This window comes from Oryza glaberrima, chromosome 12 (genome assembly GCF_000147395.1).
Source record: "Oryza glaberrima chromosome 12, OglaRS2, whole genome shotgun sequence".
In the NCBI taxonomy this organism is placed as follows: Eukaryota; Viridiplantae; Streptophyta; class Magnoliopsida; order Poales; family Poaceae; genus Oryza; species Oryza glaberrima.
Window position 1 is genome coordinate 6,843,291 of NC_068337.1, and position 24,067 is coordinate 6,867,357.

The following is a 24,067-nucleotide window of genomic DNA, read 5'->3' on the forward strand; positions in this document are numbered from 1 at the left end:
CCATATGCCTCTTTGTTTGCCCTGTAGCCGGCTTCTCATATACACGACCACTCAAGCAGGCCGGGCACACGCACACCACATGCACACCAATGACTCATTTTCGAAATAAGTTTTTGATAAATAAGTTCTCTAAAAGGATTTGATATCATCCCTCCACGTCGCCTAGGTTGAAATCTAATATTCAATTGTGAATAACACCAAAGCTCTTGCAGAAGCAGAGCCCTTGAGTGCTGCACTAGTACCAGATCAACTCAAGTTTGGAGGAGCCTTATATGAGACAAGAAATCACCTACACCCAAGCTATATGCCTAATACTGTACTCGCTCTTAAGGCCCAAAAAAATCTGGGAACACACATAACTTTCTTGAACAATATTGCTCAGAGCTGAATCCAATTCAACAGCTACTAAATCCACGGCAAATTCCAGAAAAGTTTAACAGGCCCCTGACTTCTGTTACCAGTTGGTAGGCAAATACAAATTAAATCTCAGTGTACATATCTTTGAGCAGAAGATAAAACTTTGCCATGATAGTATGTTTTTTCTTTTGGAAGTTCAGCCTTCATATTGCTGGAACCAAAGAGGACTGAGAAGATTGCCATTACATTTCTTCTCACTTAAATTTAATACAATAGTATATAAGTCTCTTGGACTATTAAATTTTTGTCATCATTGCAATTAGTGGATAACCGAATCTGATTGAAACAGACCAATATCTAATCTGAATCTGTATCCGTATCCACATTCAACAGATATCCAGTCCGTATTTGAATCCGGCTCAACTTATATGGTAATGGATATGTGGTTCAGTTATTATCCTGTTCAAATTTTCCTATTTACACCCCTGATCTGTCTATCTCTTTTGGAAGTTAAACCTTGAGATGCTGTACCCGTACAGGATGGCGAAGAGGACAGGGTATGCTGCCAATATTATGGCAGAAAGTGGTAGCAGCTCGCGGTGGAAACCAAAATAGTCTCTTACGAAGGCTGCGATCGGTTTAGTCTCTCCAAAGACAAGGATGTTACTGCTGTCCGCGAACCCGAACTGTGTGGTGAAGAGGAGATTCAGCGTCCACGACATCGGGGAGATGTAGTACAGCCAGATCCACCATTTTGGTATTTGCTGCATGGAAACAGTTTTCATTCATCTCCAATATATATGTATCTTTAGTATTAATTGGAGCAAACTATTAATAAGCATGATGGATAAAAATCCAGGAATAATAAGTATCAGCGGGCATGACTTACTGAAGGAGGCACGACGAAGCCAGAAAGGAGGTGTTGTGTCATGTAGAATGAGGATGCATATATTGAGGCCACTTGGAGGTTGGGGGTGATTGATACTATCAGCATTCCAAAGTAGACGAAGTAGAGCAGCGTCCAGAACATGGTGTAAAAGAACCAGCAGAACTTCGCTGCTGTCCAGGCATACCCTATTGTCGGGTATGCGATCAACATGAACAACAATGCCAGCATCAAAACATAGGGAATCTCCATAGCAACCTGTTGCCAAATCACATAGTTGCATAGAAAAAACATGAAAGTCTGCAGACAGTAACATTAACTGCGTGATGCAGTGAGCCCTGGAACCAGTACATGAAATACATGTTATATATGCGATTGGTAGTAATTAGTCTGATTGACCTGTGCAAAGGAGTAGGCCCAAGGAGAGTACATTCCAGCAAACCTTTCCCTGTACATGACAGAGCGTTCAACGGCGACAAATGGCATCGCTGATTGGCTGTTGTTAATACCAGTGAAGATGGTGATGCCATACATGCATCCCAAAATAGTGAACAGACCTTGTTGGTCATTTCTATGCAAAAACAAAACATGAATTAATGCAATCATGCATTTTCCTAGGCTAGGCTCTCTGCCAGTCATTAGAAATGCAAATATAATTTAGTCATGTGATGTGGTTAAAACATTAAATCAAGTGATGGTTGACATACATGTGCCTGATGTTGCCTTGCTGCCAGTATAGCACGCCGAAGATAATGCTAGAGAATGCCATGAACACAATTCGCACCAGGTTATATGAAGGAGTTCTCCAATGCGACAGGAACTGCTTCCAGAGGCAAGCTTTGAACTGCTCCAGAAACTTCTGCGGAAACCGTGTTGGGAAATGGAGATCGCTCGTACCTGGTGGTGGCATGCTGAAGCCCTTTATCAGCTCATCCTTGTCCCTTCAATCACAATTCACAGTACTTATTATTAGGAAAAATATTATGTCAAGTTATTGCCTTCCGAATGAAAGCTAGCTAGAGTTATGTAAAGTACGGTAGGCAATGCTAAAATTTCATACTAAGCAAAACTGCCTTTAATGACATGTGCATGGCTTTGTTTCTCAGCTTGCATAATATTTACTCATGAAAAAAAAAGACATTGTTAAAATGAACACGATGTAGAGCTAATAACTGTGAGAGCTCTACAAAACTTACTTGCAAATTGATGATCCCGTGTAAATTTGTGCAAAATCTACTCCAAGTTGAGCTTCCATGGATGTGGAAGTAACTTCTAGCATCCATGTTGATGGATTGTAGTTGTCCTTGATCTTGGGTACTCCTGGTATTGACTGAAAAAAAGAACACTTATACTAAACTAGAACAGACAAATTATGTTTAATATCGCTTATCACAAAAAGTGAAAATGTGGAATGTACATTCGGTGTCACAGAGAATGAACAATGGAACAATGACTATGTGTTAAGAATATACACATTTAAAAAAAAACATAAAAGAAGGCAAATAGTTCTAGTTACATTTTTTACAACGAAAATCAGAAAAAGAGGGAGATAGCACATATAAAAGAAGATTCAAACTATCATATAGTAAAGGATGATCCAAAATTAAGGGGATTGCAAAAGGCTTAGCCAATAAACACTTATCTTTTGTTGTAGGATAATAGACATGCATGCCTACTTATCTTGAGAAGGTTAAATCAAAAGAAAGAACTTCTTTTTCTCGAAAACGCAAGAGCCATGCGTTTCATTTCATTAAGGAGAAGAGAAAGTACGTACAACAGAGTGCATCACAAAGGAACACATTGGGAAAAAGAGAGAACAGAAAGAAAAAAACGTCGCCGAGGCGATGCGCAACAACTCCCTATACAAGTGTTGGTGATCAGAAGCTGGGTTGGTGACATTATTGGAAGTCTCTCTATACAAGTGTTAGTCGAGTACCTGCAACTATGAAACTTAGTTGATGGACTAATCATATAACAGGATGTCCCTGACCAACACACTTGGAAGTTTCCGAAAATAGGAACTTACACAAGCAACTCTGCTTACCACACCTATTTCATTGGGTCGATAAAATTTGCCCCATGGAAGAGAATATGGAGGAGTTGGGTGCCCCCTTAAATGTAAGTTCTTCTTGTGGTTGGCAGTGAATAACCGATGTTGGACATCGAATCTCCTTGAGAAGTTTGGGATGTCACACCCAGATGTTTGCCCTCTCTGTGATCAACAGGATGAGACAATACAACACATCCTTGTGCCTTGCGTATTCGCCCATCAAATATGGTTTCTAATTATGGAAAAGATAGGCATGGTGGATTTAGCACCTCAACCTTCCTCAGGGCGTTTCTCTAGCTGGTGGTCCCAAGTGGTCAGAGGTGTCTCTAAGGAAGCTAAGAAAGGGATGAATTCTCTGATTATCTTAGTGGCTTGGAAAATTTGGGAACACCGGAATGACTGCGTCTTCAACAATGTCACATCAAAAGAAAGAACTAAAGGACAAATTGGAACTAATCACAAAATATCTGTAGCAATTGTAGGCACAAAAGTGAAAATATGTACTATAGTGAAGCTTCATTGGTCTTCTAACCTAAATTGATCGGTATTACCTATTTTTCCCATTCAACAAAAATAATACTTTAAGATAAAGAAGAGAAGATATGAACATGCAATACCCTTGTATAAAATAAACTCTTGTATTTTTTTTAGATAATGACACAAGTTGTTCCATAGAAATGTAAAATACTTAGGGATTGTGGGTGGGGCAAGCGAATGCACTAAATGTAAGATTCTTTCAGAGTTACACGCAATTCCATCCTGGGCCTCTAGCGTTTGGCAGTTAGCACCTTCCTCGACTTCTATTGGCAATGCTCAAGGGACATTTCTCCCCATAGAGTTGAGTGTTTTTTTCATTGTGCCAATGAATTTCACTAGATTTTTACAAGGGTGTGGTTGATAGTTACCTGAAAATATTGAATGACCATGCACGAATGTTGTCCAAGTGGCCCGGCATAAATCAACTCTCCACCCCTTTTGATCAGCATTAACTACAAAGTATTACATGTGAAACAAAAATATATTGTACCTTCACTCTGATATGAATTATTACGTGAAGTAACTAAACTTTAGTGTGTGTGTGGAGGGGAACATGAATACTTGCATATTGTTGTATTGCAAATTGATGAAAAACATAAGCTTTCTGTTTAGTCAGGTGATACATTTTAATGGGTGTTTTTATTGCAATACTCGCTGGGTGCCTTTACACCACAAAAGACATGATATTTCTAAGGCAAGGGCTGTTCAGTCAAAATATCATGACCCCATAGTAGGACAGACATGGAAACTGTATCAGGTCTACGGTTATTAGAATGATAGGCCTGGGAAAGGGCTTTGAACAGGTTAAAAGTGGAAAGATTTCTTATGCCAATAAACCGATTGTAGCAATGTGGACAACAAAGATATTTTTGCATTGGCAATCAACATTACTTAATATTGCATCAAGGAGAAGCTAGAGAACCGGATGCTGATGCTGTAATATGTTAGTAGTTGTTGATTAAATGATATACTGAAGTTCTATATCCTACTTATGCTCTTAAAATATGTAACAAGATGTGCATAATAAACCTCTTTGGCTCATCTGTGGGGTAGTGTTCCTGAGTTAGTTTAGTAAGGGTTAGTATTGATCAAGATGGCACTAGGTGTGAGGTCCCATTGGGGGACACACAAGTATTCCTCAAAATTCTATAAATTGTTGGCAGTTTTCAAGGTCAAAAATTCTATATATTGTCACTAGAACTTTTAGTATATATTGAGAAGGTTACACACACACACACACACAACACATGGTAATTACCTCATCAAATGCTTCAAATATTTCGATACTTGGTTGATGAATTGTGCACACAACAGTTCGACCTGTTTCTGCCACATTCTTCACTGCACGCATGGCAATAGCAGCTGCTCTTGCATCCAAGCCTGATGTCGGTTCATCCATGAATACAATTGAAGGGTTAGACACGAGTTCAACTGCGATTGTGAGCCGTTTTCGTTGCTCTCTAGATAGACCATTTACCCCAGGTGTTCCAACCAAAGCATCTCTAATTTCGTCTAACTCAATTATTTCAAGAACTTCGTCAACAAATTCCTACAAGAAAAATAATAGGGGTCAGCAGAACTCAAATTTTCATATAAACTGTTCTTACTCAGTTGCATCTAAAATAAGAAGAGGTGAAACTTTCACCCTGTACATACAATTTTTTCTTATATTTGCATTTGCACAATCTCTCTTTTTTATTTATAACTGCAATTTCTTCAAAATAACAACATAACTCACTTTTCTAGTTTTTGTGTCAATTTCTGCTGGAAGGCGTAGCCAGGCCGAATATGCTACAGACTCCCCCACTGTGATTTGTGGGGAGTGAACATCATTCTGTTCACAGTAGCCTGATATCCTAGAAAATGTTTGTTGAACTTTAGGATAACCGCCTATTCTTATGTCTCCTTCAATAACACCCCCAGTTTTCCTTCCAGCAAGAACATCGAGGAGGGTTGTTTTCCCTGCTCCAGTAACACCCATTAGTGCAGACAGGATCCCAGGCTGGAATGCCCCTGTGATGTTCCGGAGCAGTTGTAGTTTTCTTCCCATGTAACCTTTCTTCCTCATTTCCTGAAGCAAGAACAGTTCCTTTATCATAAAAAACATAATGCTTTCAATTCGTGTGTTCATACATTATTTTGAATCTAGTATTTTCAAGAAAACATAGAAGCACTATTAAGTTTTCATTTGCAAGTTTATATGGGAGACAGGGGTATCTGTGCAGCACCGTTGAATAAATAAATTGTGTATCCCTCTCTTTTTAGTTCATTGGTAAGCACAAACTATCCTCCATGTGTTGATGTATCAATCATAGACTTATCCAATTAGTAGTTGTCTTGACTCTTGGTAGTTAAGGTGCCACTTTACTTGGCATGATCACCAGAACTGCAAATTGGCCTTAACTTTAGCTAGTAATACCTTATTCCTATTCATTATTACAAAATAGTGATCATAAGGAATTACTTTAAATGTATATATCATTGACGGACGGGTGTCTACATGCTAATACTGTATGTTAATTACCGGAGGAGTGTCTATATAGTAGTTCACATCTCGAAACGATATAGTAAGGGGTGTGAAAGGTAATGCCATCCTCCCTGCACAAGATTTGGTTACATAAATCAGTCCACCTGTTTTCTGTTAGTAGCATGAGTTGTACTTAGTTGCATAGTTTACAATTAAACTAATCGATCCTATTAGGTACCAAAGCAGTCACTGCTTGCAACTTACTCATCCCAATCTTGATGTCCTTTGACTTTTCTTGGTCTCTTCCATGACATATCCTTATCTTATCATTAGAAATAATAGCTTGAGAAGCCCCTGGAGCTGGGAGGGTCATGAAAGGTTAGAATAAATGGCACACGTAACAGCGGAAAATAATGTGTGCTTGTGAACAGATTGATTTTGCTCCATCTCAGTTGTTACGTTCATTTGTTACTTGTCAGAGTTTAAGCTAAGTTCACAATTCACAGTTAGAATTGAGAGGCAAATTATATCTTCAATTCTTGTTTAATTGAAATGATATTTCAGCCATTGACAAGTACTTACATTGTTTTATAGTCAAACCAATGGCAAAACCGATATTGTATAACAAAATAAACCCAATCAAAGCAGCAACTGAGATCCAATAAAAGTAGACAGAGAAGTCTAGCCCTCGATCTATCAGTATCCTCCTTCCAATTGTTACACCAGATATTGTGATCTATCAATATAATAAATTAGTACCATGTGAGTATAACCACTGAAATTTTACATATATTGCAGTTCAGAATTTCTGTGTAAATATTACCTTTAGCCATCTTGGTGTCAAAAACTCATTTCCAGTTAGGCCTATCTCAGCATATGACAATGGAGAGAGCCAAAACCCCCATTTTAGCCAATTAGGCATAGATGCTGTAGAAGTGTTGATGATATTTTTAATAGTGATGTACAATAATTTTTTTATAAGAATATAACTCTTCTATATGTAGTTTGTTTAAGCATGGGGGTGTCTTACGCCGAGGAATGAGGAAACCACCAAACAGAAGGATGACTAGAAGTGACATTGTGGCAGCAATTGGACCAACCGCTATTGTTTGGCAGTATGAACCAACACATCGATACAATGACAATGCTCCTGTGTGGACGAGGAAGAGGACGAGAAGCTGACGGAAATATCTATCAGAAGAATCATGCATGTTAACACAACACATTTTTTTATGTCTTAAAACCTACTTTTGGATAGACATATAGAAATCATGGAGGTATCAGATAGTGGAATTACGGTTGAAAAATAATGTTGGCTATACGTAAAAGATAGAGGTGACCTCTTCTTTTACAAGCTTGTACAGCTAGTTCACACACAGCAGCATAACTTGCAAAGCCAACAACAGAAAACGACACCATAGTTTATTTGGTATGTCCAGGTAATTAGCTACTTAGGTATACAACAGAACTGTATTGTACCTGGGGGCTTCTGGAGTATATCCGATGAGGTAATAAGATATTGATGTCCAAGATAATGCCGCAACTAAAGAGGCTGGAATCTTTAGGATAAAAGCTGGTATTGCATAAGCCCATCCAGGATATAAGTAGTGATCTCTGTGTTTGTAAAAAACTGGAAGTCTGCTAATTGACATGACCAGCTCAGGGATTCCATTGACCATCAGCAGGATGAGTGCGTAGAAGAGTGAACCCATGTAATAGTTGGCACTAACTATATCAAAATTCTTGTGTGTATGGAAAAACACTGTCCCAGTAATAATTGCAAGAAGTCCAAGCTGAAGTAAAAATATTTACTGTGTTAATTTCTGAAGGGTATGTTCAGAGATGCAAAATCACGCATAAGTTTATATTATTATTATTATTAAATCAGTCAGGCATACTCATTTACCACTAACACAGCACCTGCAGATCTCTTAGAGGTTATAGCTGTAGTCCTATAGTGCATTAAGAAATAAAAACACACAAGCATTCATTATTCAAGTTCTTAAAGGACACGTTCAGTAGGAGGGAGGGGCTGAATAGACTGAGATGCGGTGTGATAATATTCTTTATAATGGCTGCTTTGTTCGTAAAATGTAAAACAAGGTAGTAAAATTTGTTATCAAATCTCTCTACTGAGTGTGATGAACATACAATGCCTATCCCCTTCAATACTTCACCAATGAGCTCACCTAAAACTACACTAAGGCCCTGTTTCTTTCAGCTTAAGATTATTATAATCTAGATTATTGAGTTAGATTACTATAAGCTAGATTGTTATAATCTGTAGTAGAATAAGCGGTTAGTTGTTTCTTTTCTAGATTATTAGAGCCTAGATTATTGGGTTTGCAAGTCTAAAGAGGGAGTGGGGTGGCATGGTGGGTAATTTTTCACCCAATAATCTAGAAAAAGCTCACCTAAATGAGCTTATCAGATTATAATAAGCTGGGCTCCAGATTATAATAAGCTACTTCAATAAGTTACCTGTTTCTTTCAGCTTACTCCCAATAATCTAGATTATAATAATCCCAAGCTGAAAGAAACAGGGCCTAAATCTGCATATCCCTTAGCTGAGCGCCTGAACCACCATCAGTTTCAGAGACCCTTTAAATATCAAGTGATCCAGACAGAGATTTAAATCTAGCATAGGAAAAAAATCACAACATATACAGCAAACACATCATTGCATTCTCTAAGTTAAGCTGTATCCAGTGTTTCCTTCAGAGAGAAAAACAAAACAGAATGTTGCCTTAAAGTTTTGGAATATTTCTAATTGCAGCTAGTACAGATATTCTGCAGACATAAAACTATAATTGAATGTAACTCATCAAAACTTAGCTTCAACATAATTAGGTGTTCGCATGTTTCTTGTAAAACAGAATGCATCCACTAGTTGGTATTTTCTTGTAATACAAAATACATCCACTAGTTAGCATGTTTTTTGTAATCAAAAGAATGGAGTTTCAGACCATTTTCACTATGAAGCATAGAGCTTACTGACCTGAACAGCTTTTGTTATGTGGAGGAAAGCATTCCTTTTCATGAGAAGAAGCTCTCTATCAAAACATGCCTTGAGGAGATGCCACTTGGACAATGAATAAATACTGCAGGACAAGGCATTCTTGTTTGCTTTTGATTTCTCATATAGCTTTGAAAGGTCCTCAGCTAGACTCTGACCAACTTGAGATGCTTTGAATTTATCACAGAACTGGTCAACAGTAATGAAATTGTACCATTGTTCACTTCGACTCCAGTACTGCTGTTGATCTTTTTTTGACAACACCTATTCACAATTTTGGAAGAATGATGATGTACTAGAATCTCATGGTATTTTAAAACAACAATTGTCAGGAAGATCCAAATTACGTAATCCATATCCGATAATTCCACGTTAATAACTGTTGTAGGTTTTTATTGTATATTCAAAAGATTAGTATCTGATGGTATGCCAGAACAAATACTAATCAGACAAATCCAGATTACGTAATCTAAGCATTCTTACATATTAAAAGCTGTTGTAGTTCTTTATTGAATATTTAGAAGACATAATGCTCTTGTACAATGCACAAATGTTGAATGTTGAACCAATTCTCCACAAAAGAAAGGTTAATCAGATCATTTTAGTGACCTATAATATATTCTTTCAAATAGATGAATATTTCACTAAATGATATACTAAGTTAAATGTAGATTAGATGCTATTAGACTATGTTCCTGATTGCATCAATTGAAAGATTATATTTTTTTTTGTAAAAACTAGAAAGGTTCAGTTCTGATTTTTTTAGGCCCACCTCTTTTTTAGTGAAATGAAGGATCCCACGTATATTTTATGTTACACTGAATTTTATGAAATAAGTACAGGTCATAGCACCAGAGCAAAGGAACTGCTATATGCTTTTGGTGTTTGCTTTGCATCACACAATCCTTAGTCAGATTTTTGTTGACAAGTGATCTATGAAATACCTCTTGAAGAAAGTCAGCAGGTCCTTTTCTTTCTGGGCATTTGAACCCACATGACTCAAAGAAGGTCATTATGAGATTCTTTGGTCCATGATATACAACTTTTCCTTCTCCCATTAAGATAATATCATCAAAAAGATCGTATGTCTCTGGTGCTGGTTGAAGGAGTGAAACCAGTATGGTATACTCTGAGATATGTGCCAACTGTTGGAGGCAAGAAACAATTTGGAAGGTTGTGGAGCTATCCAACCCAGTTGATATTTCATCCATTAAGAGCACCTTACATGGTCCGACTATCATCTCCCCTGATTGTAAGACAAGTAGTCAAGGAAAAAAGAATATAAACATCCATCACTGAATAAATTTATAATTAACAGGGTAAATTTAATATCTCAGCAGGGTGGATTTCATGTTTTCATCATAAAGGTATTTTTGCAGCATTTGCAACTCACGTTGTTTCATTAATTATAACACTATAGTAGTACATGCCAATAAAGAATAGGGTGAATTACGGAAACCAGATATTCTATATCTATAGTTGCATAGGATCTGAGCAATATTGTCTTGAGGAACACTACCCACGTTTTTGTTTCTAAGTGTTACTGACCCATAAGGAAATCCAGCTGAGTTGAGAAGTTGGGTCCAACTGTAGTGACAATCCTGCAGGACATTGTAGAGGGCCGAAGCCCGAAGAGCACAAGGTAGTGCTCCGAGTTATTTAGTGACCATTTTGCCAGTTCAGCTGGAATTTCCTTGAGATTGGTGTTTTGTGAAACATTAGGATTGTAAAACCTAGTGTTATGTCCTTCTAGTCGTAACAGGTGATTTCTGCATCAGGAAACAATTTGAATAGCATTGAAATCATAAATTTAAACAGAAAGCATTGAATTATATTCTGGTCAATGATTTTCCATTTTTAATGTGATGAGTGATGACTACAGTATTATATGAGAGGGCATTGTATTATAGTTCAGGTAGTATAACAGAACTGATATATTCTTGTATATATTGAAATCACCTGTGGTAAGTCTCTTCATCTCACCACCTGAAATACCTCTTCTCATGGCATTTCCCACTTTTACATCAGCACATTTGTCAAGTCCCATGATCTACTAGGTAAAAAAGAGATTATGCACTGGAGAAAATATTGCACTGGATCCATAACATTCATGTTTGGAGCAGAATCTACCTTCATAATATAGTCCGTTTGCATGCTCCTTTGTAGACCTTCCATAGATATTGCCTATGAAAGGATAGCTCAATTGTAACATGCTAATAGTTGCAACAAGAAAATGTGCTGCAGTTTACATATATGGTATAATTTTAATTAAAAAATCGACAGGTGTCCATTCTTGTTTTCATAGGATCATAATTTCCATTCTTGTTATGCTATTGTCAGAATTACATTACAATCTATAAAGCTTATAAAATGCAACACAACCAAATACAAGAAGGTCAGTTTATTTTTCTCCTTTTCATTTTTCCCCCTTTTTGGTGAGCGAGAATGTTAGTATTTACCTTCATATATGCATCTATGTCAGGATCAGGGGTAATCCCAGCCTCCTTCTCCTTTTTAATCACTTCCTTCATGATTTCTAGTTTATACAACAAAGTTATAGCACTTAGTTAAGAGTAGCTAAGTTTTCATGAAATTAAGGTCTTTATTACATTGGGTATTAACTTAGTCACCTGCTCTGCTGCCAACGCCTTGAAATCTTGCTGAGAAGTCGAGCGTCTCCCTCACAGTCATATCAGCAACGTGAAGGTCATACTGACTTACATAAGCTGATGTCTTTGCTGGAACGAACTGATCTAGCTTCACACCATTGTACTCAATTTCTCCTGTTTCCTGCAATACAGACGTGCATATATACTAAATTTGCAACAGCACGCATGTTTGCTGGTTAGTAATTGCATCCAATATGTTTACAGTTTCTAAACCTACATACAACAAAAAAGGGAACAAGATGCAACTGGTAGTGGTTGCGCATCTTACATATGGCCTGAAGGCCCTGAACTGACCATATGAGCAACTTAATAGATGTGTTTGAAATTAAAAAAAAAACGTATAAAGATGGTACAGTGTAGCAGAGGTGCACAATTATGCAGGGTGAATTGTGATCGGTAGCAACCACGCATACCTTGAGGCTTTTATTGAGCCTTCCAGTAAGTGCTTTCAAGAGTGTGGTTTTGCCGCACCCTGGGGGTCCAAGCAGAAGAGTAATCCTGCAGCATATATAGTTCAGCTGTTGAGCATCTCGCATATGGCCTGAAAACCTAAACACCAATCCAATTAACTTCCAATTTACCTGGAAGGCTTGATGATTCCGCTGACATTTTCGAGGATTTGGACCTTGGACTGGTGATGGCTGAAGCCCAGCTTGGCCGCGAGCAGCTGGGGCATTTGAACGAACAGGTGGTGTGCGTCTCAGGCATCGCATCAACGGACAGAGAGATGAGGGGGGGAGGAATCGTGGGGCAGAGAGCGGGTGCTGGTTTGGTTTACCGAGAATCTGGAGAGCGCGGTGTTCCAGAGCGTCGGGAGCGGCTTGCCGGAGACCACCTGGCATTCCGCCTCCACGCACACGTCGCGCCACCGCACCTCCACCGTCGGCGGCCGCACTCCCACCCTGCGTGCATTTCGGACGGCAGCATGATTTCACTCATTTTAGCTTATACAGGAGCGGATTTAAATGCGTGGATTATATGTGCCACATTTTTAAAATTAGAGAAAATCTTTGAAAACCCCATCGGTCTAAGTTACACAAAATTACACTTATTTTGATAAGTGACATATAAACTAAGTATTATGATCTTACACGGAACTATACTACTGATTATTTTGACTTTGATCTACTACACTTTTGAGTTCTATAGTCATATTTTAAATTTATTTGAATTTTATCTATCATATAAATGTTATATTCTCTTTTTAAAGTTTGAGATAGAAGTATGCTAAAAATAGTTAACGGTGTGGTTTTGTGAAACTTTAGGATCACGTTACCCGAGGTTACGTGTAACGTACCAAACTCTTTATGGTTTTGTGTAACTTAATTAGACTTTAAAAAATTGAGGTTCTATGAAATTTACTCTTAAAATTATGATTTCTCTGGAAACATTTTACACCGGCACTCTCACCCTATGTGCGTTAATACGTTGTTGCACTTCTATATGTGTGATTACTATGGTAAACAAAAAAAAATGGATGAAATTTATTTTTAAACCATTTGAACTTGGTACCGAGCCATTAATTACTGTTATCGCACCAGGAAATCCTGCTTGAACCCCATTGTTATTTGCGACCGTCTACGGATAACTAAAATATTTCCCTTCGATGAAAATCTATCCATTCCCATGTTTTAAGAAAGGGAAATTTTGCTAACACCGTGACTTCGCAATTTTAGCTGTAGGACACGACACGAAGTGATTTTCGGAGAAAAACACTACCAAAAGTTGGATATTTGCTGATAGACACCGCACTCATTGAAATAATAATTTTCGATTGAGAAGGAGAGAGAAATCGTGTGAAAGGTGGCCTCCTCATTCCACACACTGTAGCTATCGCCGTCCAGCCGCGCCGCCGCTCCTCCACACGCAGCTGCCACCGCCAGACTTCGCCTGCTGTCTGGCCGGCGCCGCTGCTTGGGAGCCGCGGCTATTCCGCCCTCGCCCTCCCGCTGCCGGACCTCGCCCTCGCCCGCACGTCACTGCGGCTGCTCCACCCTAGCCCTCCCGCCGCCGCCGGACCTCGCCTACCCCCGTCATCGCTGACATGTGGGATAGAGGGAGAAGAGAAGGAAGGGATAGAGAAAGAAGAGAGATGGGAGAGCTAACATGTAGCGCCAAGGGTATTTTTGATATTTTACACGATTTCTCTCTTCTCTTCAACCGAAAAATATTATTTTAATGGGTACGGTGTCCACCAGCAAATATCGAACTTTTGGAAGCGTTTTTTTTCCTAAAAGTCACTCCGTGTTGTGTCATACAGCTAAAACCGCGAAGTCACAATGTCCACTAGCAAAATTTCCCCTAATTTACCGAGTATACTATAGCTCGTGAAAGGGTATAATTTAATCATTCTTCTTGTTTTAGATGTGCAAATCTCATTAAACACATAGGAAGTGGGTTTTTTGCTGCCAAGCTGAAAAACATGACGTTATTGTTGGAATAAATGGGCTAGGCCCAATTTAATTCAATTAAAATCTCAAGAGCTCACAAGTAATGTTAGAGAGAATAATACTGCCTTGAAAATTTAGGTGGAAGAACCTCAACTTAGATAGGGTGATATTAGAGATTCCCTGTTGACCGGTTGAGGTGATGGTTGGACTGCCACATGCATGCGCGCATGCCGAGTCGGCCTCGGCCGTGGGCGTAGCGAGGCGAGGCAGCCGACCGAGCCGAGCCTGCCTGCTGCTCTTCCGTTTTGTAACATACGAGAATAAAGTCACCATTAACAAATGAAATTCATTGTGTTATAACCTCCACAACAAATGAGAGATTCATTGTGTTGTAACATCCACAACAAATGAGAGATTTATTTGTTGTAACCTTCACAACAAATGAAAGATTCATTATGTGGTAACCTTCATAACAAATGAGATTTATTTTGTGGTAACCTTCACAACAAATGAGATTTATTTGTGTGGTAATGGAGATCTCTCTCTCTACATATAACGCAAGGTAGAGGCTCTCAAAGTGTGTGTCTTCCTCCTACTATTGTTCCTTGGCGATACTCTCCTTCTGTTCCTACGCTGTCTCTCTGTTTCCCTGGTTCTGTTCATCCCGCGCACACGGGTGATCGGAACGAGCAGGTGCCTTCGAAACTCCGTCCGCTTGAGAATCTGCACGGGTAGGCGGGCGATCAAGTTTTTGGGTAGCGCTTTAAGCGTGACTGCTCTGCATCATCTTCACCAACATGTCGACGACTGGTGACAACAACAACACTGGAGACAAGGAGAAGGAGCCTCTCGTCAACACCAACGGAGGCAATACTGGCTCAAACTCCAGCGGAAGGCCATTCTCGGGTATAACGTTTCGTTATTACCGTTCGTTCTTCGTTTCCTACAACTGTCTGTCGCAATATTATTGTGTTCTCTTATCTATGTTGATGCTTATTCTATATTAAGCATGCTCATGTTGTACACATCTAGCACTGTCACTAGATCTACTCAAATTACAAATGTCATGTTTATTGTCTTAATATTTTGGATTATAATATGCCGAATTATGACCAAATTTCTAACAGTTATGATGAGCACAGTTTTTCTTATAACAATTATCACACGAGCAGCTCATGAGCAGGACAAATATAGGTCCTTAGATCGACTAGCGATGGAAATAAAGTAGCATAAAATTGTAATTGCAATGATCTGTAAGATTTAAATACAAAACATCAAATGTGCATAACTATTCAAGTAAAACCAAATGCATTAACCTCAATTCTGACGTGCACAGTGCACTTTTAATATGAATTTAATAAGTTAGAGATTTGTGATGGTTGCCATCTCTTCAAGCATATGTTAGAGAGGCATACTCATATTGTGTGTGTATATTGGTATCGTGATGCCGATGAATATTATGTTCGCGAGGGTGTGCTACCTTTATAATGAGGTTAGGAATTTGACGAAAGTCGTTGGCACTCACAGGTGGGCAGTAGTACGTGCGTAGTGGTATGTATTTGTCTTCTGTATAGTTAAAAAAGTTATTGGCAAAATAAATTAAAATTACATGTTTGGTAATAATGAAATATTTTAGAAAACAAATTAGGTTGGATTTGTGTAGTTTGATCTTATTGAACTTTTTTATAAACTGTACTCCCACTACAATAAAAACCTTATGTAGTAACTCTTTTGTAGAGAAACTGTCTCTATGTTTTGAAGCTCTATCATCTAAAGACACTTTTTAGAGGCACTTTCAAAATCGCCTAAAATATTTTTACTCTGGAGACACTTTAGAGACATTTTTAGCATACTTTGTTAAATTTATCTTGTGGAGACATCTTTTTGGTACTTTAAAATTAGTCTCATATGTCAAATCATTTTTTCAAATATTAATATATATCAAGTAAGTAGATATAAGTAACACAAATCACATATTTACATGTAATTAAATGAGGTTGAGATGGTTAATGCATTGAAGATAAAAATGGTGAACTCAAGAGGGCATGAGTTTAAGGATGGGTAAGGGATAGTATTTTTCTTTTTTTTCATATTGATTTACTATAGTTGCCACAACATATTAATGCCTCTACAAAGTGCCTCTATTTGCATAAAGACATCTTATAAAATGTCTCTTAGTTCGTAGAGACAATTTACCAAAAGACACTTATGAGACACTCTTCAAAATATCTCCATAACATTGTAAAGACATTTTAAAAATATCTCTATAGTATTAGGAAAATGTCTCTACAAGATATATTTGTAAAGCATTTCACAATTGGAGTTATAAATTTCACTACGACAAATATACCTTGTAGAGACATTTTCCTAATTGTGAAAAATGGCTGTTGTGTGAAATTGATAACTCCAATTGTGAAACGTTTTATACAAAATAATTAAATTCTTGGCACAAGATCTTGTGTAAAAGGATATTAATTAAGCATACACAACTAAACACATGGCTCATGTCTTTAAACTTTTTGTCCAACTTTGAAAAGCCTAAACTAAATGTATCTGTGTGGACATAATCTATTGGAACTTGGACTTATAGCAAGTTACAACAGTCCTAAACTGTTAGAACTTGGAAAACTATTTTGGAAAATGTTCGTGTGTGGGGTCTCGCGGCAAGCGCTCACGTTATGCATGCAAGTAACAGTATTACTCCGTACCTTCTTTCTAAAATAAATTTATTTTTCATGTTACACGTACCACTATGAAAATTTAAAAACTAAAAAAAGCCATTCACTTTATTAAACAGTAATGCATTTATTCTCAGCTTTATCGATGTCTCAACATATGTGTCCCCTACTTTATTAAATCTCAACATATTTGTCCTAACTTTGGCCCTGTTTGATTTTATGGGCTAATGTTTAGCCCTCAATTTTTAGCCTCAAATTAGTCCTCGAGAATCCAAACAGGTGGGCTAATTTTGAGCTAATGTGAATTAGCCCCCCTCAAAACATTAGCTCCTCCAAGGGATGCTAATAGGGCTAATTTTATATGGGGACCATCAAAAAGCAGCTCTCTCTCTCCTTCTCTCTCCTCTCTTTCTACTCTCTCTCCAACTTTTAACCTTGAATTAGCCCATGGATCCAAACATACCACCCTAGGCTAATGTTTAGCCTACCAATTCATGACTAAACATTAGCTCTTAAAATTAGCCCTGGGCTAATCTTCCAAACAGGGCCTTTATACTCCCTCCTTCTCAAATTGATCATCATATAATATAATTCAAAATTTCTCAAATTGATCATCATATAATCACATGGACACGGATTCCATCGTAATACAATTAATGCAGTATGAAAAAAATGTGTGTATGCTAAGGTGTAATTGGCCAGGTGTTTTAATCAATGCATGTATCTATCTATTATATACTAAAATCCATTAAACTTTCTACAAACGCTCTTAAGTCGTCCTATAATTGCTCTTAAGCTGCCACGTGGAGCTTTAATAAATTAGATTTAAAATAACATCTAACCATTGATATTCACTTAAATTGATGGGTCCAATACTATAAACCGTTAGATTAGATGATCTTATGACATATAATGGTCCCACATTGTACGTACATATCAAGTACGCACGTGCATGCAAGCAGTGATCACGGTCCTTTTTCCCTTCTAGCTTTCCTCTTATTTACAAGTATAACAGAGATAAACATTTATTATTATTTTCCATAAACAATTTTAAACAATTATAACTTTGATAATCTCATAGACTATATCATCGTATAACACATACCCATACATATCTACTATGTTTGAATAAAGCTAACTGCATTATATTCTTTACGCATTAAATTAGAAATATAAGATCTATCTCAACTATTTTTCACATAAATTGGTAGACTAAATATTTTAACGTTTCTAAACCGTCACGGGACACTAATAAATGAGTGAAAATCCTAAAAATACTCAAAAAAAAAAAGAAACATCTAGCCGTTGATTTTCGTTCAATTTGGTGGACCTATTATTTACAATCATTAGACATATGTCCTTGATTTTAATTAATTTTGGTGGACCTATTATTTATAATCTTCAAGAAAAAAAGTCATCTCTCAAACCCGGGCCCACCTAGGCCACGTACTTACGTGTGTTTTTTTTAATATATAGAAAACGTACATACGTGAAACGTCCGTCCCCTTTCCCTTTAATTCCTTTTATCCTCTTTTCACATATTTCTTTTCCTATTTTCATGCTTTATTGGTTAGAAAAGCAAAAATTTTGTGTTAAACAATTAGGCAACTATAATGTCTAAATCATACAATTAATTTTTATCTACTTATATCTTTAAATTATTTCAACTATAATTCAACTTTGAAAAGAAATGCCATTGGGGTTATATTTCTTGACTTTTACGTGCTATTCAAACAATTATAAAAGAATATAAAATAATAATAATATAGATATTATCATCATACATAACAACATAACAACTAAAATAGATCTACAATCCTAAAATAAAATGAGAATAACTATGAGAAATATTGGGAAGGAGGGGGTTGGGAATCCCTCCTCTTTGGCACACAACATGAAGCACACATTAGTGCGTGATTAATTAAGTATTAGCTTAAAAAATGAAAAAGTAGATTAAAAAGAACCATTTAGTAGTTTAGGAAGTGTGCGTGGAAAAAAAGATAGAGGTAAAGTTGGGAAGATAGACTTAAGAATATAGCCGGAAGAAAAAGTTATGCTAAAAAAAGTGACTATAGCATCTAAGTCATACAACTAATATTTGATCCACTTATGTCTTTAGATTTTTTTTACATTTAAATACCCATACCATTGTAATTCAACTTTGAAAAAAATATGTCACTTTGGGCTATATTTTCTGACTTTTGCGTGTCACACAAACAATTACAAAATCATTAAAAAATATTGACATGGATTTTATCATCGTATATAACTTCACAGCAATTAAATTCGATCTATAATGATAAAATTTAAAAGACCCTAACTCGAAAGTAATGTTCAAAAAAATTAAATCACCATTCTAACATTATAATGAGTCAAAATAACATTATAATGTTTATAATTTTTAATATGAACTATGAATAATGTAGGAAAAGACGAGTAAAAAAGTTAGATTTGATCAATCAATAAGTATTTTATTGTACTTTTAGTTAATAAAGTAATAGCAACTAAAACACAATAACCTGTAAAAATTATTATAATTGTATGCACGCTTACTCTCTCCTCTTCGAATCTCTCTTCATGTCCTCTCTTATTCAATTCATCCATCTTCTAATTTTTAACTAATAAAGTTTTTTAGGATTTGTTAAAATAACCAGTAAGCATTCAATTAAATAAGACAAATTATATGTTCTTCAAAACATATTAATAATGCAAAGATCATATATAATTGTTTATATGGATGTATTAAATATTATATATTTTAAAAGCTAACAAATAGTTTGGAAAAAACATATCTAAGCATTGCCGAGGAAGAAAACTTATGGAGAAATAGTACTTTTGAAACATAGCAGGTGTCATTCAGTTGATATTCCGCCTATAGAATTTTTCAAATGCAATCTATAGCACATGCCCGCGCGAATGCGCGAGCTACCTTCCTAGTTGTGGGAGAATGTGTCCATGGTGTCTTGATTGATGTGATTTAAATTATTCTTGGTTTTGATGAATAAACATATGTGATGATCAATTTGGGAAAGAGAGAGTAAATCTTAATACATTAATTACTAAACTACTTAGGCCCTAATTAGATCCCACCCCAAAATTTTTCACCCAGCCACATCGAACGTTTGAACACCTGCATGAAGTATTTAATATAGCCTAAAAAAATAACTAATTGCATAGATTGCGACTAATTTACGAGACGGATATTTTAAACCTAATTACTCTATGATTTGACAATGTGGTGCTACAATAAACATTTGCTAATGATGGATTAATTAGGCTTAATAAATTTGTCTCGCGGTTTACTGACGGATTTTGTAATTAGTTTATTTATTAGTGCCCGAATACCCCATGTGACACCCTATATAATACCGATGTAACACGTCAAAACTTTACACCCCGAATCTAAACACCCAGTTTCATCTAGTTTAGATCTATACCTCACAGACATCGAGGAAACAAACTTTTCTTTATCCCTCTCCTTAATAGCCATTTTATTAATGTCTAAAACTTATATTTTTGGACACATGGAGTACTGTTTTACTAAGAGTATTTGTCCTATAAAAAACAAATCTTGTGTTGAATATTTTGAGAGAGACCCATTGAAGCTGCGTACGATTCAAATTTTGGTCAGTGGAGTTGCTTTCGCTTGTCTGAATTATTTTGCCTCCTATATTCGTTAGTCGTTACCTGAGCACTTGCTTTTTCCAAGAACCTCCTATATATATATATAGTCAAGAGCGGGACCTCTCAACATTCGATATTCAACTGAATACTCATATTTTATATTTTTATAATAATGTAGTTATACTCTAGAGTGTCAAATTAAACTGGATCGGTTTAAGAAGTTTCTAACCACTGCAGATTCTCTTAATTAGAATCAAGAGCTTTTCCAAATAATCCAACTTTTTATCTAAATTTTGAGAAGCTGTAATTATATAATTCAGAAAATAAATTAAGCTGATTTTTCCATATTCTCATAAGTCCACTTCTCATAATCTTAAGATTAAGACTTCAGGTGGGGTGTTTCATTCCTACGACACCAGCTTTTGTACCGATTTTCCTCTCTTGATTTTTTCCTGTTTCTTTCGTAAGCAAATTCTATTTCTTTAAAAGCACATATATTATATTATATGTTCCAAAATGATATCAAACTAGAAAGATAAATATTTTGCTGCTATATTTTTCTACAGTTTATCACTTTTTGTAATTTAGAATTTTCCATATTTTTTATTGATGACACAACCATCCTATGTCTGCCACTAGTAAAGCTGCAGGGAATCCTATACGTGCAAATGTTAAATATCCACTAGTAAAAGTTAGGATTATAGGATAAGATTTAGAATTCATAGTGAAATTAAATTAAACTTATATAATTTAATTTACAACGATAGATATGAAATTTAATGTGTAAAATACGTGTTGAAAAATGAAATTTTGACTACTATTTTTTAAACAAAATATGCAAATTTGACTACTATTTTGTAATGAAAATTTGTACATAATTTACATCTTTTTCTTAAGAGAAAAAGATATAGGTGTTCGATCGTTACCTCTCCATCCTCTCCCGCTGCTTCCTGAGCATCCGGACATGGTCGTGTTTGACGTCGGCGACGAGCCGTTGCACCACCGCTCGCCGCTCCGCCGCACCCAGCCCCCGCACGTCCACCACCTCCAACTCCGACGACGCTGCTCCTCCGCCTCCCTCGCTCACATCGCCGTTGCTACCGCCGCCGCGAGTACTGGAGAGGAGAGACAACCGCAGCCGGTCGGCGGTGGGCAGCCTCTCGATCGCCGCCCACTTCCGCTTCAGCTCGTCGTCCTCCTTCTCACGGCCGCCGCCGCCGCCTCCTTCCAGCTCGCCGGAGACGACGAGCTGCTGCTGGTGGTGGTGCCCGTTTGTCGCCGTGACGCGGCAGCTGCTCCCCGCGGCTGCATCTTCTTCGTCTTCCTCCTCCTCCGGCCATTGTGGAGGATCTACGCCACCGCCGTTGGTCGTCGTCATGACTATCGACTCCGTGGCGTTGCTTGTGTAGTGGTGTATATATGCGGGGGTGTCACTCACAGTCAAAGTGTCAGTGTTGGTGATATATATGATATGATATGATATATGCTGGGTATTTAAAACGACTAGGGGTGTTGCTAAATGCTAACTGGTTGCAACCATTAATGATTAATGACTACTCCACCAAAGTCCAAACTATAGTGCCTCCATTTTTTTCCTTTGATACTTTTGACATCAAATCATTATTCTCTAGTACACATGTTTGATTATTAGTTATTTTTCAAACAATAAATATATATACAAGTATTATTGCATGAAATGGGTTTTTAATGAAAAACCTACTACATTGTTAAATTTATATATATATATATATAATATTAATATTATATACATATATATTAATTACTTAGATTTTTCTTATTTGTACATATGTAATATTGTAGGACATCACTACCAATATGGAAAACTGTTAGAAAAATATATTTTGCCATCATAAAATATATTTTTATGGGTGGACAGGAATAGCTAGCAAGCTGACAGAAAACACATGTAATGTCTAGATCACAAAGGGAAAAAAAATAGTAATATAATATTAATGGCACCTTTCACTTGCAGTTGTACCGTTGCTTTTTCTGTTGGCAAATATATATAGCTAAGACTTCTTTTCCCATACGGAAGAAAGTACTCCCTGGTTTCATTTATAACAACAGAAAAACACACGTAAAGTTTAGATCACAATTACAGTGGCTTTAATCATTGCCACATGATTTTTTTACACACAACATGCTGGATCGAAAAAAAAAAAAGAAGTTTAGACTCACTTCACATATAACATTATCTTAAAAGAGCAACATAAAGAAAAGACAAACAACACCCGAAGTTAAAAGAGGACCTTTGCTTTGCAGCCCACGTCTTTTTCTTTCTTGTATTCATTTGCTTGTACGTAATATCATCTTGCTCTCTCTCTTTATTTCATTAGATCATGCCAATACGTATACATGTACTGTAAGAAACTACCGATCCGTTTCTAAATATTTGACACCCATTGACTTTTTAGCACATGTTTAACTGTTCATCTTATTCAAAACTTTTTATGAAATATGTAAAACTATATGTATACAAATAAGTATATTTAACAATGAATCAAATGATAGGAAAAAATAATAATTACTTAAATTTTTTGAATAAGTCGAACAGTCAAACATATTTAAAAAAGTTAACGGCGTCAAATATTTAGAAACAGAGGGAGTACCAATTTGGAGCTACCCTGCAGGCACGAAACTGTTAGAAAAAAAATTTACTATCAGTAAAATATATTTTTGGGTGGACTGACAAGAATTCAGCTAATAGAGAACACATACACCTAGCGTTTAGATCACAAAGGGAGTAGTAATATAATATATATTAATGCTACCTATCACACTTGCAATTGTGTTCATTCTGTTGGCAAATATATACAGCTAACACTTCTTTTCGGAAATGGAAAAAGCACTCCATTTGTAACATCGGAGAGAGACACTTAAAAGTACTTTAGATCACAATTAGCTTTAATAGTTGCCCTGTATTTCTGCACACAAGTGGATCCAAAAAAAAGTTTGGACTTTCTTCGCATGTAACATGAAAACGCTAATTCGCCTGCCCGCATAGCCGCGTGATCAGTTTCCTGCTTTCTTGTTTGGCACCTTTTTTTTCTTTTTTTTTATCTTCACATGCTTTCCTTTTTTAAGTTTAGAGAACTATGTTTATATGTTTAACGTTTATACGTCTAATAAAGTTTATATTCCAAACTCAAGTTTGGATTAAAGTATTTTCTTTACAAATTAATGTTTCTATATTTTGCTCATAAAGTTTATACATACAAAATTACAATTCATATATTTCTATTATAAAGCATATACATATTTATATTTTATGCCCATTCCATCATCCGACCGTTAGTTGATCGTTTAATTCCAATCAAAAGGTCCATTTCTCCCATTAGCATGAAAGAAATGTGAAAATTTGTAGACTATATT

General features: G+C 36.6%; 1 protein-coding gene across 3 annotated transcripts; it reads right to left on the reverse strand.

Moving 5' to 3' along the window:
• Positions 1-331: 331 nt before the first annotated feature.
• On the reverse strand, positions 332-22,119 carry LOC127757504 (ABC transporter G family member 49). 3 transcript variants are annotated; one of them, XM_052283021.1, is made up of 24 exons: positions 21,601-22,087; positions 12,761-12,884; positions 12,564-12,649; positions 12,396-12,480; positions 11,944-12,103; positions 11,773-11,849; positions 11,444-11,497; positions 11,273-11,363; positions 10,258-10,559; positions 9,296-9,577; positions 7,777-8,090; positions 7,328-7,488; positions 7,121-7,224; positions 6,880-7,033; positions 6,562-6,657; positions 6,355-6,428; positions 5,569-5,901; positions 5,089-5,379; positions 4,199-4,282; positions 2,440-2,573; positions 1,951-2,184; positions 1,643-1,814; positions 1,247-1,501; positions 333-1,121 (listed from the first exon to the last, which is right to left on the reverse strand). In XM_052283021.1, the coding sequence occupies exons 1-24, from the start codon at positions 22,050-22,052 to the stop codon at positions 852-854; spliced, it is 4,389 nt and encodes a 1,462-aa protein (XP_052138981.1). In that variant the 5' UTR covers positions 22,053-22,087; the 3' UTR covers positions 333-851. The 3 variants fall into 3 exon arrangements, with proteins under 3 accessions (XP_052138980.1, XP_052138981.1, XP_052138979.1); XM_052283019.1 differs by having other exon boundaries at positions 334-1,121; positions 11,944-12,127; positions 21,601-22,118; XM_052283020.1 differs by lacking the exon at positions 4,199-4,282 and having other exon boundaries at positions 332-1,121; positions 11,944-12,127; positions 21,601-22,119.
• Positions 22,120-24,067: the final 1,948 nt, after the last annotated feature.